Consider the following 16,573-nt stretch of genomic DNA (forward strand, 5'->3'; position numbering starts at 1 on the left):
AGTTCTAACTTTGCTCAAGAATCTGTTGAGTAGCACTTTATCAAATGTCAGTGTAAGACCATGCACACAACATTGACCTCATAACCCTGGACAGGGTTTCTTGGAATTTCATACTTTTTAATGAGATCACCTCTTAATTTTCTTGAATTTGGAGAATGTAGGCATATTTCACGCTTGTCTACAGATTGATTTCAGTTTTGCCACTGTTGAACTGAAAAGGTTTTTGCTGATTCATGATAGCAGCATGTGGGCTAAGGTTTGATGGGAGAGGGTTAAAGTTGGGTTTCAGCGTGTATGTGTGAAAGCTGCCTGAAAGCATGCAATCAATGAGATTAGTAGGTAAGGTACAGGATCTTCCTCTTTGGTGCTGAGCCACTCATGCCTAGATTCTGCCCTGTGCTGTGTTAACAGGTTTCAGTCGTGCAGCATTTGAATCTATAATTTACCTTGTCTGAAGCCTCTATTTGGTTTTAGACTAATTCATTACCAGTATCCAGGAAGGAAGTTTGAAAGTAGAGCTTCTTTAAAATTCACTTGTGGGATGGAGGTATAGCTCATTGGCCAGCATTTCTTGTCTGTCCCTAGTTGCACTTGAGAAGGTGGCGGTGAGCTGCTTTCTTGAACCATTGAAATCTATGTGCTGTAGGTAGATCCATAATGCTCTAAGGGAAGGAATTCCAGGATTTTATTGAAGGAATGCCAATATATTTCCAAGTCAAGATGGTGAGTGACTTGAGGGGACCTTGCAGATGGTGATATTCTCATTTATCTGCTACCCTTGCCCTTCTAGATGGAAGTGATCGTGGGTTTGGAAGGTGCTGTCTAAGGATCTTTGTTGAATTTCTGCAGTGCATTTGTAGATAGTACACACTGCTGTTACTGAGTGTCAGTGATGGAGGGAGTGGATGCCTCAGAAAGGCAGTAGTCATGTCACTGAACTAGTACTTCCAAACTGCAGTTTGATGTTTTGGGGTCTTGGATTCTAATCCCACCATGGCAGATGGTGAAATTTGAATTAAATGAAGAATAAAAAACAGAATGAAAAACTAGCCTAATGACAGTCATATCACCACAGAACCACATCTGGTTCACTAGAATTTGGAATCAGTTTTATTGTCCTGTGCACTTGAATAAATGCAGTGAAAAGTTTGCAATGTTGCTGCCTATGCTGCCATGTTCAATGCAGGATACTTAGGTACAGATACTTAGGTGTTTTAAGGTTTTAAAGAATAATAAAGTCCAGCAGAGGAAAATAATGTTTAAAAATTACTCAAAATGCTGTCCTTTTCATCCAGTCTGTGCCAGTACTGAGCTTCCAGACCAGACTGGGCTTCAAATCCTTGCTTCCAGTCCACAAGGGCCTCACCTCCCCTGCTACAGCAGCCTCAAGTCCAGGACTTGCCTCCTACCCTGGCCTCTGGCTTGAATTTCTCCTTCCGCACCGGCCTCTGATCCAGGACTCACCCCTGGACTCTTCCCCCTACACCGGCCTCTGATCCAGGACTCACCCCTGGACTCTCCCCTTACACCTGCCTCTGATCCAGGACTCACCCCTGGACTCTCCCCTTACACCTGCGTCTGATCCAGGACTCACCCCTGGACTCTCCCCTTACACCTGCCTCTGATCCAGGACTCACCCCTGGACTCTTCCCCCTGTACCGGCCTCTGATCCAGGACTCACCCCTGGACTCTCCCCCTGTACCGGCCTCTGATCCAGGACTCACCCCTGGACTCTCCCCCTACACCTGCCTCTGATCCAGGACTCAGCCCTGGACTTTCCTCCCATGACAACCTCTGCTAATTTCCTTTAGTGAAAGAAATCTGCTACCCTTACCAGGTCTGATTTATATGTGACTCCAGACCCATAGTGATATCATTGACTCCTAAGTGCCGCTTAATGGATGATTAGGGATGGGCTAAAAATGTGATCAAGCAATTGGGACCCACATCACATGAACAAAGAATAATAAAAGAAAATCAAATGGGCTGCTTTGTCCTGGATGTTTCAAACTTATTTTATGCTGTGTAAATGATCTCCTACACCTACCAGAGCTGATGGATGGAGTCAGTTTGTTGGGAACTCTTCCCTTTCTCCCTTCTTTGAGTCAGGAACTAGTGGAACAATGTTGTATGCATTTCCTCCACCTCATCAATGTGGGAATGTGACGCCAAATGCTGTTTTCTTCTTAAAAGGTTCGCTACTGTGAAGTATGACCGTGCAACAAAGAATATCAAAAACCAGTTCATGCATCTAACCAACTACAGCATCAACAAGAAAAGCCAAGACTATGTCAGGTAATGTCTGAATGTGTATCGCAAAATATCAGATGGGCACAGTGCAGAAGATTTAATCTGTATCTAACCCAATGCTGGTTTAGTAGTCACCATTACTCTAATTCCAAATTCATAGCACATGGACTGCAGTGCTTCAAGAAGTCAGCTCACTAGCACTTTCTCCAACATGAATAGCCGGTAACTGCTGGGCCAGCCAGCAATGATCATGTTCCACATACAATTAAAAGTAAAATTGCTATAATTCTACCTTAACAGTAAACAGTAAAAGGTCTTTCATTTATATTGTTTCCTGACATCAGGGTCAGTGCTGAAAGGACACAGGCTCAAAATAATTGGGAGGACACCAAGAAGCAAAATGAGAATATGACATTTTCATTCTCACAGTGAGTTTTTGGAGTACACTGTATGAAAGGGGGTACAAGCAGATTTGGAAGGAATTTTGAAATGGAATTGGATACTTGAAAAGGACATGTTTGCAGAGTTCCAGGAAGGAGCAGAGTAGTGGACTAATCGGATAGCACTGTGAAAGAACAGGCATGAGGCGCTGGATGGTTTCCTCTGCTATATTATCGTCTGATTGTGAATGTGAACACTATCACTCTCTTAGATAATCCTAAAGACATAGATTTATTAAGACAAATTGTGAGGCAGTAACAGCAAAGTACCTAATCCTGTCTGTTGATGTGGGGAAATTACAGTACGTGTTCTGGCTCAGTGGGCAGTGTCTCACCTTGGAGTTAGAAGGTCTGAGTTCAAGTCCCATTCCAAAAAAAAAACAAGATCCACACTGACCCTTCTTCTGAGACTGCAATGTCTCGGATGAGGTATTAAATGGAGGCTTTAGGTATAGATCTTGTGACATGTTTTGAAGAGCAGCAAAGCAGTTAGTGTCTTGGCCAATATTTATTTCTCAAGTGACACCTTAAAAAAGATGGTCCAGTTGTTCATGGTCCTGAATTCTGATCATTTAGTCTGACAGCATGGAAACAGACCCTTTGGTCCAACGCGTCCACTCTCAGCAGACATCCCATGCTGACCTAGTCCTATTTGACAGCACTTGGCCCATATCCCTCTAAACCCTTCCCATTCATATCCCCATCCAGTAGCCTTTTAATTGTTACAATTGTACCTGCCTGCACCATTTCCTCCTGGCAGCTCATTTCATACAAGCATCACTCTCTGTGTGAAAAGTTACCCCTCAAATCCTTTTTAACTCTTTCCTCTCTCACCGTAACCATATACATTTGAGTTTTGGACTCTACCATTCTGGGGAAAAGACCTCTATTTACTCTCTCTATGCTCCTCATGATTGTATAAACCTCTATAAGGTCACCCCTCAACCTCCAGTGCTCCAGGGGGAAAAAGCCCCAACCTATTCAGTCTCCCACTTGAACTCAAACCCTCCAGTCCCAGCAACATCCCTGGAAATCTTCTCTGCGCGCTCTTAAGTTTAACAACATTGTACCTATAGAGGAGGGGCTAGAATTGTATACAGTATTGTAAAAGTGGCCTCACCAATGTGCTGTACAGTGTCAACATGACATCCCAATTCTTGCACATAATATTCTGACAATCAACTTGTCTTTAAATGATTCCCACATGCATTTATTCTCAAACACCCTCAAATAAGATGTTGACCATTTTATATGTTTCAGAGTTACACAGAACATTACAGCGCGGTAGAGACCCTTCGGCCCTCAGTGTTGTGCCACCCTGTGAAACCAATCTGAAGCACATCTAACCTTCACTATTCCATTCTCATCCATATGTCTATTTAAATGCCCTTAAAGTTGGTGAGTGTACAACTGTTGCCAGCAGTGTGTTCCATGCTCCTACTACTCTGAGTAAAGAAACTACCTCTGACATCTGTTCTATGTCTACCACCCCTCAATTTGAAGCTATGTCCCCTTGTGCTAGCCATCACCATCTGAGGAAAAAGGCTTTCACTGTCCATCCAATCTAAACCTCTGATTATCTTATATGTCTCAATTAAGTCACCTCTCAACTTCCTTCTCTCTAATGAAAACAGCCTCTAGTGCCTCAACCTTTCCTTGTAAGACCTTCCCTCCATATCAGGCAACATCTTAGTAAATCTTCTTTGAACCCTTTCTAAAGCTCCCATGTCCTTCTTATAATGAGGTGACCAGAACTGCACGCAATACTCCAAGCACGACCGCACCAGAGTTTTGTACAGCTGCAGCATGACCTTGTGATTCTGAAACTTGATCCCTCTACTAATAAAAGCTAACACACCGTATGCCTTCGTAACAACCTTATCAACCCGGATGGCAATTTTGAGGGACCTACGTACATGGACACAGAGATCTCTGCTCATCTAGACTACCAAGAGTCTTACCAGTCGCCCAGTACTCTGCATTCCTGTTATTCTTTCCGAAGTGAATTACCTCGCAATTTTCTGCATTAACCTCCATTTGCCACCTGTCAGCCCAGCTATGCAGCTTATCTATGTCTCTCTGTTACCTACAATATCTTTTGGCACTGTCCACAACTCTACCAATCTTAGTGTCATCCGCAAATTTACTAACCCATCCTTCCATGCCCTCATCCAGGTCATTTAAAAAAATGACAAACAGCAGTGGCCCCAAAACAGATCCTTGCAGTATACCACTAGTAACTAAACTCCAGGATGAATATTTCTCATCAACCACCACCCTCTGTCTTCATTTAGCTAGCCAATTTCTGATCCAAACCTCTAAATCACACTCAATCCCATGACTCCATATTTTGTGCAGTAGCCTACCATCCAGCCTTACTGAAATCCATACACACCACATCAACTGCTTTACCCTCCTCCACCAGTTTGGTCACCATTTCAGAACTCAATATAAGGTTTGTGAAGTACAAACTACCCTTCACAAAATCACGTTGACTATCCCTAATCAACTTATTCCTATCAAGATAATTATAAATCCTATCTCTTATAACCTTTTCCAACACTTTACCCACAACCGAAGTAAGGCTCACAGGCCTATAATTACCAGGGTTGTCTCTACTCCCCTTTTTTGAACAAGGGAACAGCATTTGCTATCCTCCAGTCTTCTGGTTCTACTCCTGTAAACAATGATGACATAAAGATTAAAGCCAAAGGCTTGGCAATCTTCTCCCTGGCTTCCCAGCCTGGAATAAATCCCATCCGGCCCAGGGGATTTATCTACTTGTACACTTCCCAGAACTTCTAACACATGTTCCTTGTGAACCTCCATTCCATCTCACGACCCACGTATGTTCGGGACACTACCCACGCCCTCTACCTCCTCCAAGACTTCCGATTCCCTGGCCCCTAATGCCCCATCTTCACCATGGATATCCAGTCCCTCTACACCTCCATCCACCACGACCAGGGCCCCCAAGCCCTCTGTTTCTTCCTCTCCCAATGTCCTCACCAGTACCCTTCCACTGACACTCTTATTCGTTTGGCTGAATTGGTCCTCACCCTCAACAATTTTTCCTTCCAGTCTCCCACTTCCCCCAGATGAAAGGGGTAGCCATGGGCACCCGTATGGGCCCCAGCTATGCCTGTCCCTTTGTCGGTTATGTAGATCAGTCCATCTTCTGGAGTTACACCGGCACCACTCCCAGCCTCTTCCTCTGCTACGTTGATGACTGCATCGGTGCCACCTTGTGCTCCCGCGGGGAAATTGAGCAGTTCATCAATTTCACCAACACATTCCACTCCGATCTCAAATTCACCTGGACGATCTCTGACACCTCCCTCTCCTTCCTAGACCTTTCCATCTCCATCCACGATGGCTGACTCAACACTGACATTTTTTACAAACCCACCGACTCCCACAGCTGCCTGGATTACACCTCTTCCCATCCAACCTCCTGCAAAAATGCTATCCCATATTCCCAATTTCTCTGCCTCCGCCACATCTGCTCCCAGGAGGACCACAGAAAACACCAGATGGACTCCTTCTTTAAAGACTGAAATTTCCCCTCCCACTTTGTTGAAGATGCTCTCCAATGCATGTCATCCACATCCCATATCTCCACCCACGAAACCCATCCCTCCAACCACAACAAGGACAGAACCCCCCCCCCCCCCCCCCCCCACAATCCTCACCTTCCACCCCGCCAACCTCCGCATAAATTGCATCATCCACTGACATTTCCGCCACCTACAAATGGACCCCTCCACCAAGGATATATTTCCCTCCCCACCCCTTTCCACTTTCCGTAAAGACCGTTCCCTCCGTGACTACCTGGTCAGGTCCACACCCCCCTACAACCCACCCTCCCATCCTGGCACCCTCCACTGCCACTGCAGGAATTGCAAAACCTGTGCCCACACCTCCTCCCTCACCTCCATCCAAGACCCCAGAGGAACCTTCCACATCCATCAAAGTTTCACCTGCACTTCCACACATGTCATTTATTGTATCTGTTACTCCTGATGCATTCTCCTCTACTCTAGGGAGACTGGACACCTTCTTGCAGAGCGCTTTGGAGAACATCTCCAGGACACCCACACCAATCAACCTCACCGCTCTGTGGCCAAACATTTCAACTCCTCCTCCCACTCTGCAGAGGACATGTATGTCCTGGGCCTCCTCCATCTCCACTCCCTCACTACCTGACGCCTGGAGGAAGAACGCCTCACCTTCTGCCTTGGGACCCTTCAACCCCAGGGCATCAATTTGGATTTCACCAGTTTACTTATTTCCCCTCCCTCCACACTTTACCAGAGTTCCAACCTTCCAGCTCAGCACTGTCCTTATGACCTGTCCCACCTGTCAATCTTCCTTCCCGCCTATCTGCACCACCCTCCTCTCCGCCCTATCACCTTTACCTGCACTCCATCCACCTATTGCACTCTTAACTACTTTCTCCCCTCCCCCACACCCCTCCCATTTATCTCCACCCCTGATGAAGGGCTCTGGCCCGAAATATTGATTCTCCTGCTCCTCTGATCTGCTGTGCTTTTCCAGCAACAATCTTGACTCTGATCTCCAGCGTCTGCAGACCTCACTTTCTCCCTCTCAATTCCATCTAGTTCAGTAGCCTGTTTCTCAGTATTCTCTTCAACATAATTGTCTTTTTACAGAGTGAATACTGACGAAAAATATTCATTTAGTGCTATTCCTATCTTTTCTGATTCCACACACAACTTCCCATGACTGTCCTTGACTGGCCCTAATCTAGTCATTCTTTTATCTCTTATACACCTACAGAAAGCTTTAGGGTTTTCCCTGATCCTATCCACCAACGCCTTCTCATGTCCTCTCCTGGTTCTTCTTAATGCACTCTTTAGTTCTTCCCTGGCTAACTTGAAACTCTCAAGTGCCCTAATTGAACTTTCACATCTCATCCTAACATAAGCCTTCTTCTTCCACTTGACAAGAGATTCAACTTCCTTAGTAAACCACATCTCCTACGTTTGACAGCTTCCTCCCTGCCTGACAGGTACATACTTATCAAGGACCCACAGTAGCTGTTCCTTGAATAAGCTCCACATTTCTATTGTGACCATCCCCTGCAGCTTCTTTCCCCATTCTATGCATCCTAAATCTTGCCTAATGCATCATAATTGCCTTTCCCCCAGCTGTTACTCTTGCTCTGTGGTATGTACCTATCCCTTCTCATCAATAAAGTAAACATAACTGAATTGTGGTCACTATCACCAAAATGGTCACCTCCCTCCAAATCTAACACCTGGCCGGGTTCATTACCGAGTACCAAATCTAATGGGCCTCGCGCCTTGTTGGCCTGTCTACATACTGTTTCAGAAAACCGTTCTGCACACATTGGACAAAAACTGACCCATCTAAAGAACTTGAACTATAGTATTCCCAGTCAATATTTGGAAAGTTAAAGACCCGATAACAACTACCCTGTCGCTCTCGCTCTCGCTCCTATTGAGAACCATCTTTGCAGCCCTTACTCTACATCTCTGGATTGCAGTTGACCACACAGGTGAAGACTATTTATTCCATCACACTCTCCTCATAAGAGTCCCACCATTCCAGTCTTGAATTTATGAAAAAAACTACAGAAGTAAGGGTGGCACGATGGCTCAATGGTTAGCACTGTTGCCTCACAGCCCAGGAACCTGGGTTCGATTCCAGCCTCAGGTGACTGTCTGTGTGGAGTTTGCACATTCTCCCCGTGTCTGTGTGGGTTTCCTCTGGGTGCTCTGGTTTCCTCCCACAGTCCAAAGATGTGCAGGTTAGGGTGGATTGATCATAGTGTGTTCAGGGATGTGTAGGCGAGGTGCGTTAGTCAGGGAAAGTGTAGAGTAATAGGGCAGGGAAATGGGTCTATGTGGGATCGGTGTGGACTTATTGGGCCATATGGCCTGTCCCCTCATGTCAGGATTCTATGAAGTAAATGTTCTGTTTTCTATGAGTAGAGGGCAATTTAAACAGTCTGAGTGTGAGTGGTATAATCAGTGCCCCTGGTGTTATCTCTTCCAGCTGTGATGATCCAGATGTGGAGGATTATGGGAATAAGTGGAGCATGAGTGCTATGCTGCGGTACCTGAAGCAGGAAGGAATGGACACAGTTGGTAAGTGGTATCTGTTCCATGCTCTTTAGCTCAGTCACATGGTTTATTGAAGAGCTTTTACAATTCTATCCTCTGGTTGTCGCCACTTTGTCTTTCTTGATTGATGGGATCTGAGTTTGAAGATCTACCCATCCTATCCTTTAAATAGAGAACCAACCTGTATATATTTGTGGTTTTGAAGACAGAGTGGATGCAGAAACAATATTTCTGTGTGGTGTAGAACCTTTGGTCAGTTCTGAATAAAAGCTATCCAAGATTAAGATGAGAACAAACCTCTTCATTCAGGAGATGGTAAATCTTTGGAATTCTCCGCCCCAGAGGGTTTGGGAAGATCAGTCGTTAAGTAAGTTCAAGATTGAGAATGATAGATTTCTAGATGCTAATTATATCAAGCATTTAGAACTAGAACGGGAATATAGCAATTGGGTAGAATCATCTAGAATGGCCTACTGTTGTGCCTGTGTTTCTTTATTTTCAAGACCTCCCAAAGTTCCTTTGCACCCAATTATTACGAATGAATTCCTGAATTAACTGTTGTAACATATTTAGCAAATCATATGTGGCAGGGTCCCACAAATAACAATGTGACCGTTATGGGGAGTGGTAGCAGGGTCAGTGGACTAGTAATCCTGATGCCCACTCTAAATGGCTGGAGACATGGGTTCAAGTGCTTTCATGACAATTTGGGAACTTTCAACTAAATTAATAAATGCAAATTTGAGTGAGTGTGGCATCAAAGAGCCTGCAATAAAACGGAACTCGAAGGAAATGAAGGGCTAAATTTCTGCAGTGGCTGGCACAAAACAATATGTTGTTGGAGATCAGTTATCTCAGTCTCAGGACATGCTGAAAGGAGTTCCTCAGAGTAAATGCCCAAGGTCCAACCCTCTTCAGCTACTTCATAAATGATGTTCAAAAATCATACAGTACCAGGTTATAGCGACCCCAAGTAGATCACCTCTTATCATTCTAAACTCTGAGAATAATCCTAAACTGCTGAATCTCTCCTCAAGACAAGCCTTTCATAACTGGAATTACTCTACTGACCTTCTTTGAACTGTGCCGATGAGATTTCATCCATCCTTATGTAAGGGGACCAACTTTGTATGCAGTACTGCAGGTGCAGTCTCACTACAGTTGTAGCACTTCCCTATTTTTATACACCATTCCTTTAGCAACAAATGCCAAAATTCTATTTGTCTTTATTACCTGCTGTACCTGCACTCTAACTGTCTGCAATTCATGCACGAGGACACCTAGATCCCACTGAACTGGAGCACTCTGAAGTTTCTTTTCATATAGATAATATACAACCTTTCTATTTCTCAAACCCACAATGAGCAACTTCATACTTATTCAACTTCATTCACCTCACCTCTCCATATCCATTTGTAAATTGCTTATTTCTTCATTGCCCTTTACTGTCCCACCTGCTTTAGTGTCATCTGTAAACTTGGCTATAATACATTCTAACCCTCACATCCAAGTTATTAATTTACATTGTGAATAGATTGGAAGGTTGCCCAGCCATTGTTGATGGGAGAGATTTTGAATTTGGAAGCCAGGCTAAGTCCCTATTTACTGACTATCAGAGGGTATTGAAGTTAGCAGCTGGTTGAAGGATCTGATCATTGACTTGCCCTTTACATTGCAGCTGAGAGGCTGTGTACACACCAAGTCTGCTTGGATGATGCTACACACTGTGCCTGAGAGTTCTGCATAACCCAAAAAAGCTCAGAATAAAACTTTCCAGGATGGATATTAATTGGCAAACTGCTTGGATTTTTTGCAGTGTGCAGCTGGATAACTGACTGGAGCTTGGGTTAGGTCCTTCCAAAGCAGAGAGTGAAAACCTCGAATAAAAAGTTAGTCAGGTGGTTATGAAACCTCTAGATTGTTCAAAAACCCCATCTGGTTCACTCATGTCCTTCAGGGAAAGAGATCTGACGTCTTTACCTTGTCTGGCCTACATGTGACTCTGGACAAATATCAGTGTGGTTGATTCATGAATTTCATCTGCGATAGTTCAGCAAGCAACCCAATTGTATAGGGTTGCATAATACTTCCTGCCATGTCCCATGGATGAATTTTAATGTGTTCAGATTTGTGTCTTATCAGGTGCTGCAGTAGTAATATTTCTAGTATGTTTTAATTGTGGAACTTGGTAATGTGTGGTCTAACCTTTGGAGGGAGCTTGTTTACAATGGGGCCTTCTTCCTGCAGCTTTGATGGCTCAGATCGAGGACCTTATCATTAAAGCACTGATTGCAGCCGAGCTTCACATTGCCTCTGCTTCCAAAATGTTTGTGCCCCACAGAGGCAACTGCTTTGGTAAGTTTATTTTCTTGTGAATGTGGATTGTAAATTTATAATGATTCTTGTGGTTTTGTGGGTTTTCACCAGAAATTCTCTTTCTTAAGAATAAGAACATCCATGAGTTTTACCAGGATTTCCAGAAGCTGTGGTGGAGGCTGGTACAATTGCAACATTTAAGAGGCATCTGGATGGGTATATGAATAGGAAGGGTTTGGAGGGATATGGGCCAGGTGCTGGCAGGTGGGACTAGATTGGGTTGGGATATCTGGTCAGCATGGATGGGTTGGACCGAAGGGTCTGTTTCTGTGCTGTACATCTCTATGACTCTATGATGGCCTAATGTTAGACTATTATGAAACTATTAATGCGGAGACCCAGGTAATGTTCTGGGGACCTGGGTTGAAATCCTGCCATGGCCGAAATTCAATGAAAATCAGGAATTACCAGTTTAATGATGATTGTCAGGAAAATCCCCATTTGGTTCACTCATGTCCTTTAGGGCAGGAAGCTGCCATCCTTACCCAGTCTGGCCTACATGTGACTCCAGACAGACAACAATTTGAATGACTTTTAACTGCCCTCTGGGCAATTAGGGATGGGCGATGAATCCTGGCCTAACCAATGATGCCCTCATTCTGTAAATGAATTTTTATAAAATATTAGGTTATAGGAGATGGCCATTTGCCCAATTGAATCTGTGCAGACTCCTTCAAAGAGCTATCCATTTAATTATTCCTAGTTTCTTGCTCTTTCCATGTAATTTCTTTCTTTTTCAGATGTATATACATTTTATAGGTAATAAAAGTTGTGCTATAGTAAGGCAGGGTCACCTGGTTTGTAAAAAGGGGTATTAAAATAGCTGCTATAAACATGATTATTACTACTCTGTCTCCCTGTGTCTCAGTGGTGCTGTGTCTCAGCTTCACACCCGCACACTATCTGTCTATTGCTCACCCTCTCACTCTGTTGTCTTTCATTCTCTGTTCATGGCTGTGTGTCTCTTGTCCTTGTGATCATGCTCTGTCTTTTGCCGTCTCAATGACCTTCTCTGCCTCGCATTCTTTATTGCTCTTGGTAGGCCTTGCTTGCTGCGTCTATCTGTATGTGGTGTTGCTCAGTCTGTGTTTGTGTGTTTGCATGTCATTTGCTTTAGTGTGTGTTGCTCACTCTGCTTGTAAGACAAATGCTCTCTTTCCTTTTACCCCTCTCTTTCTGAGCTAATTGTCCTCCCTCTCTTTTGTGTCTCTCACTCTGTGATATAAGGCATCACCTTTCAACAGCTAGTCGATAATGTTACAAGAAGTGAAGCCTGGCCATGAAGAGCCAGTGTGGAGAAGGACTTACTCCAAGATGGTCATCAGGGATTTCTTTCTGTTCTCTGTATAATGTACTTAGAGATGAACATGGAACAGGTCTTAGCAACCCAGGCTATTTATCCAACTAAGTTAGCTTTGAGAAGATTTGTAGCTCAAGTTGAGGTTTGGAAGTAGGTTTACTCGCTGAGCTTGAAGGTTCATTTCCAGACGTTTCGTCACCACACTCGGTAACATCTCCAGTGAGCCTCAGGCGAAGCACTGCTGAAAAATCCTGCTTTCAATTTATATGTTTTTTTGGGTTGGTGATGTCATTTCCTGTGATGATGTTATTTCTTGTGGTGAAGTCACTTCCTGTTCCTTTTCTCAGGGAGTGCTAGATGTGGTCTAACTTGAAGTGTGTATCTGACAAACCAAACAAAGACATTCACGAGAATTCTAGAAGCATGGCATTCCAACCGGAACTCTATCAACACACACATCGAGTTAGACCCCATCTACCACCCCCTGAGAAAAGGAACAGGAAGTGACTTTATCACAGGAAATAACGTCACTGCAGGAAATGACATCTCCAATCGAAACATATAAATAGAAAGCAGGGTTTTTCAGCAGTGCTTTGCCTGAGGCCCACTGAAGATGTTACCTAGTAGGGTGACAAACTATCTGGAAATGAACCTTATCCAACTAAGCACATTTAGATGGTGGTAGCAAACACGTTGAATTGATGACAGTCAAATCTGGCAGATGCATAAAGTGTAAAATAAGGGTGCGAAGCATTTCTGAGGATAAATCAGAATAAAAGTAAATGAGAGGCAACGGAAGCGGAGCTGAAATGAGATATAGAAAGGAAGCCAAAGCAAGACTGACTATCTCAGGCAAAGACCTGTAAGCCATAGGGGACAATCTGACAGAACATGCATGGACAGTTCTTCATGGAAAACTCCAGCAGTAAGCAAAACCAGCAGGATTCAGCACAGGCAAGCCAAGCACAAGGGCAGCTAGCAGGTGGTAGCAGGGGCTAAGTTTCCAATGGCTAGTGAAAATGATTAAATCACAACAAATGGCTCCAAATAGAACTAGTGGGGACTTCACTATGCAGATGGACTGAGAAAATCAGGTTGATAGCCTATCTGAAGAAAAAAAAACTGTGGAATATCTACATCATAGCTTTTTGGAGCAGCTTGTGGTAGAGCTCACTAAGAAACAGGCAGCTCTGAATTTGGTGCTATTTAATGGGACAAACTTGATAAGGCAGCTTAAGGTGAAAGAATCCCTAGGGGGCAGCGACCATAATATTAAGGAACTCACCCTGCAGTTTGAGAGGGAGAACCTGGAATCGGATGTAACGTATTACAATTGAGTAAAGGGACTACAAAGACATGAGAGAGGAGCTGGCCAGAGTTGATTGAAAGGGGAGCTGAAAACGTGTTGCTGGAAAAGTGCAGCAGGTCAGGCAGCATCCAAAGAGCAGATGAATCGACGTTTCAGGCATGAGACCTTCTTCAGGAATTCCTGAAGAAGGGCTCATACCCGAAACGTCGACTCACCTGCTCTTTGGATGCTGCCTGATTTGCTGCGCTTTTCCAGCAACACATTTTCAGTTCTGATCTCCAGCATCTGCGGTCCTCACTTCCTCCTTGATTGGAAGGGGAGCCAAGGCGGGAAGATGGTAGAACACCAATGGCAGGAGTTTCTGGGGGTAATTCAGATTAAACAGCAGAGATTCATCCCAAGGAAGAAGAAACATATGAAGGGGAGGATGCGACAATCATGGCTGACAAGGGAAGTCAGGAACAGCATTAAAACAAAAGAATAGGCATACAGTGTGGTGAAGATTAGTGGGAAGCCAGAGGAATTAGGAAGCCTTTAAAAACCAGCAGAGGACAACTAAAAAGCAGCAAGGGGGAGAAGATGAAACACGAGGGTTCAGAAAGATTTACAAAGATGTTGCCAGGGTTGGAGGGGTTGAGCTGTTAGAGAGAGGCTGAATAGGGTGCGGCTGTTTTCCCTGGAGTGTCGGAGCCTGAGGTGTGACCTTAGAGATTTAGCTGAAATGTCTGAAGGTGAATAACCCACCCAGACCAGATAGACTACATTCCAAAGTTCTGAAGGAGATGGCTGAGGAGATTGTAGAGGCATTGATTGTAATCTTTCAGGAATCACTGGAATCAGGGAGGGTTTTCGAGGACTAGAAAGTGGCTAATATAGCATCCCTGCTTAAGAAGGGAGGGAGGCTGAAAACAGGAAACTGTAGGCTGGTTAGCCTGACCTTGGTTGTTGGTAAGGTTTTAGAACTCATCACTCAGGATGACATTGTGGAATACTTTGAAATGCATGTTAAAATAGGGCTGAATCAGCACTGTTTCATCAGCAGAACGTCATGCCTGACAAATCTGTTAGAACTCTTTGAAGTATGGAGTAAGTTAGACAAAGGAGAGCCATTGGATATGATATATTTGGACTTCCAAAAGGCCTTTGATAAGGTGCTGTACAGGAAGCTGCTAGATAAGAAGAGAGTCCAGGTGTGAGGGGTAAGGTACTGGCATGGATAGAGGATTGGCTGACTGGCAGAAGGCAGAGAGTAGGGATAAAGGAATCTTTTTCAGGATGGCAGCCGGTGACTAGTGGAGCTTTGCAGGTGTCAGTGTTGGGACCACAGCTATTCATGGATGGAGAAAAATCCACACTGTAATATCTAGCACATAGCAAGTTGTTAATTATTCAAGGTCAATATCTCACCTCCAGGACAACACTGCAGGAGTTCCTCAAAGTAGTGTTCTTGGCCCAACTATCTTCTGCTGCTTTATTAATAAACATTCCTCCATCTTAACGTCAGAAATGGGTGGTACGCTATTTATTGCAAATGTTCAGCATCATTCATGACGACTCAGATAGTGAAGTGGTCCATGCCCAAAGGCAAGAAAATCTGGACAATATCTAGGTTTGGACTGAAAAGTTTAAGTGACGTTATCACCCAACAAGTGCCAGGCAATGACCATCTCCAACAAGAGAGAATCTGACTATCGTCCCTGGGTGTGAACAAAATTTTGGAAAATGCTGGTGAAACTGAGGAGGTCTGGCAAAATCTGTGGAGACAAATCAGAGTTAACAATTTGAATCAAGTAACGCTTCTGCTGTGATAAGCTTAAAGGAGTGATTGTCCTCTCTTGTTTTAAATTATACTTTGTTTGTAGGCAAATGTGCTTTGTCAATAGTGCTTTTGTCATTTATTATAGTAAATGTTCTAAAATGTGAAATTTTGCCATCTTAGTCTTTCAGCTGGGAACTGGTTCTTCAGATCGCTTTCATCAGAAAATTTTGCTCCCCTTGTCATTGAGTGTTGTCTTGCAATCTAAGGCAATCAAGGAATATGAGGTTTACACAGAAATGGAGTTGAGGTTGATGATGTGCCATAAATTTGTTATATGACAGAGCAAGTTCAAGTGTCCAATGACCTACCCCAGCTCCTATTTCTTATGTTTCTATGCAGAAGAGTAACCCACTCTCCAGTGTCTAATACCCGTGTGAGATTGTTTGCAAGCGTGTGGGTGAGCATGAATATTTGTGTCCCATCCTCAAAGGAGAGGGCAGACAGCTTGTGAGGGCACTGGACAGCCAGAGTCAAGCAAAGTCAAATCGGACAAAACTTTATATCCTGCTAGTGCACATAACACAGCCCTTTGGAAAAGAAAAGTCTAATAAAGGAAAAGGTAAATAAATGTGGAGGAAGAAAACCCCTGTCAGGTTCTGGGTGGGAGCCAAGTGTCAGATGGTTTACTTGGAATGTGCAGCTTCAGATTAACTTGCCTTGCATGGAGACAAGCTGGCCTGTTTCTTCAAAACTTGAATAACAACTTGTGGAAGAAGATATTTCTCAGCAAACTGTTAAGCTTGCTTGCCCTGCTGTTTTGAAACTCTTTCAGGCCAATATCACCCTTTGTCCTCGAAACAAAATGGTCAAACCTGGCTCAGGAATTTCTCTGCTTCACTTTTGTCCAAATGTTTGTTTATTTTATAAACTGCTGGCAAATTCCTTTTTACTTTTTGAAGGTTTTATTAATTTATTTTTATAAATTGATGGTTATTCAACCTAAAACAAAGTGCAGCTTGTATTTTTCGA

General features: G+C 43.8%; 1 protein-coding gene across 4 annotated transcripts in view; it reads left to right on the plus strand.

The window, feature by feature from the left end:
• The window catches only part of ttll5 (tubulin tyrosine ligase-like family, member 5), a 386,423-nt gene that overhangs the window by 62,112 nt on the left and 307,738 nt on the right, over positions 1-16,573 (plus strand). For all 4 annotated transcript variants that reach the window (XM_060829527.1, XM_060829530.1, XM_060829531.1 and 1 more), the window contains exons 10-12: positions 2,194-2,295; positions 8,733-8,824; positions 11,048-11,155. In XM_060829527.1, coding sequence (XP_060685510.1) covers positions 2,194-2,295; positions 8,733-8,824; positions 11,048-11,155 — 302 coding nt within the window. The remainder of the gene's footprint in view (positions 1-2,193; positions 2,296-8,732; positions 8,825-11,047; positions 11,156-16,573) is intronic.

This window comes from Hemiscyllium ocellatum, chromosome 8 (genome assembly GCF_020745735.1).
Source record: "Hemiscyllium ocellatum isolate sHemOce1 chromosome 8, sHemOce1.pat.X.cur, whole genome shotgun sequence".
Taxonomy (NCBI): domain Eukaryota; kingdom Metazoa; phylum Chordata; class Chondrichthyes; order Orectolobiformes; family Hemiscylliidae; genus Hemiscyllium; species Hemiscyllium ocellatum.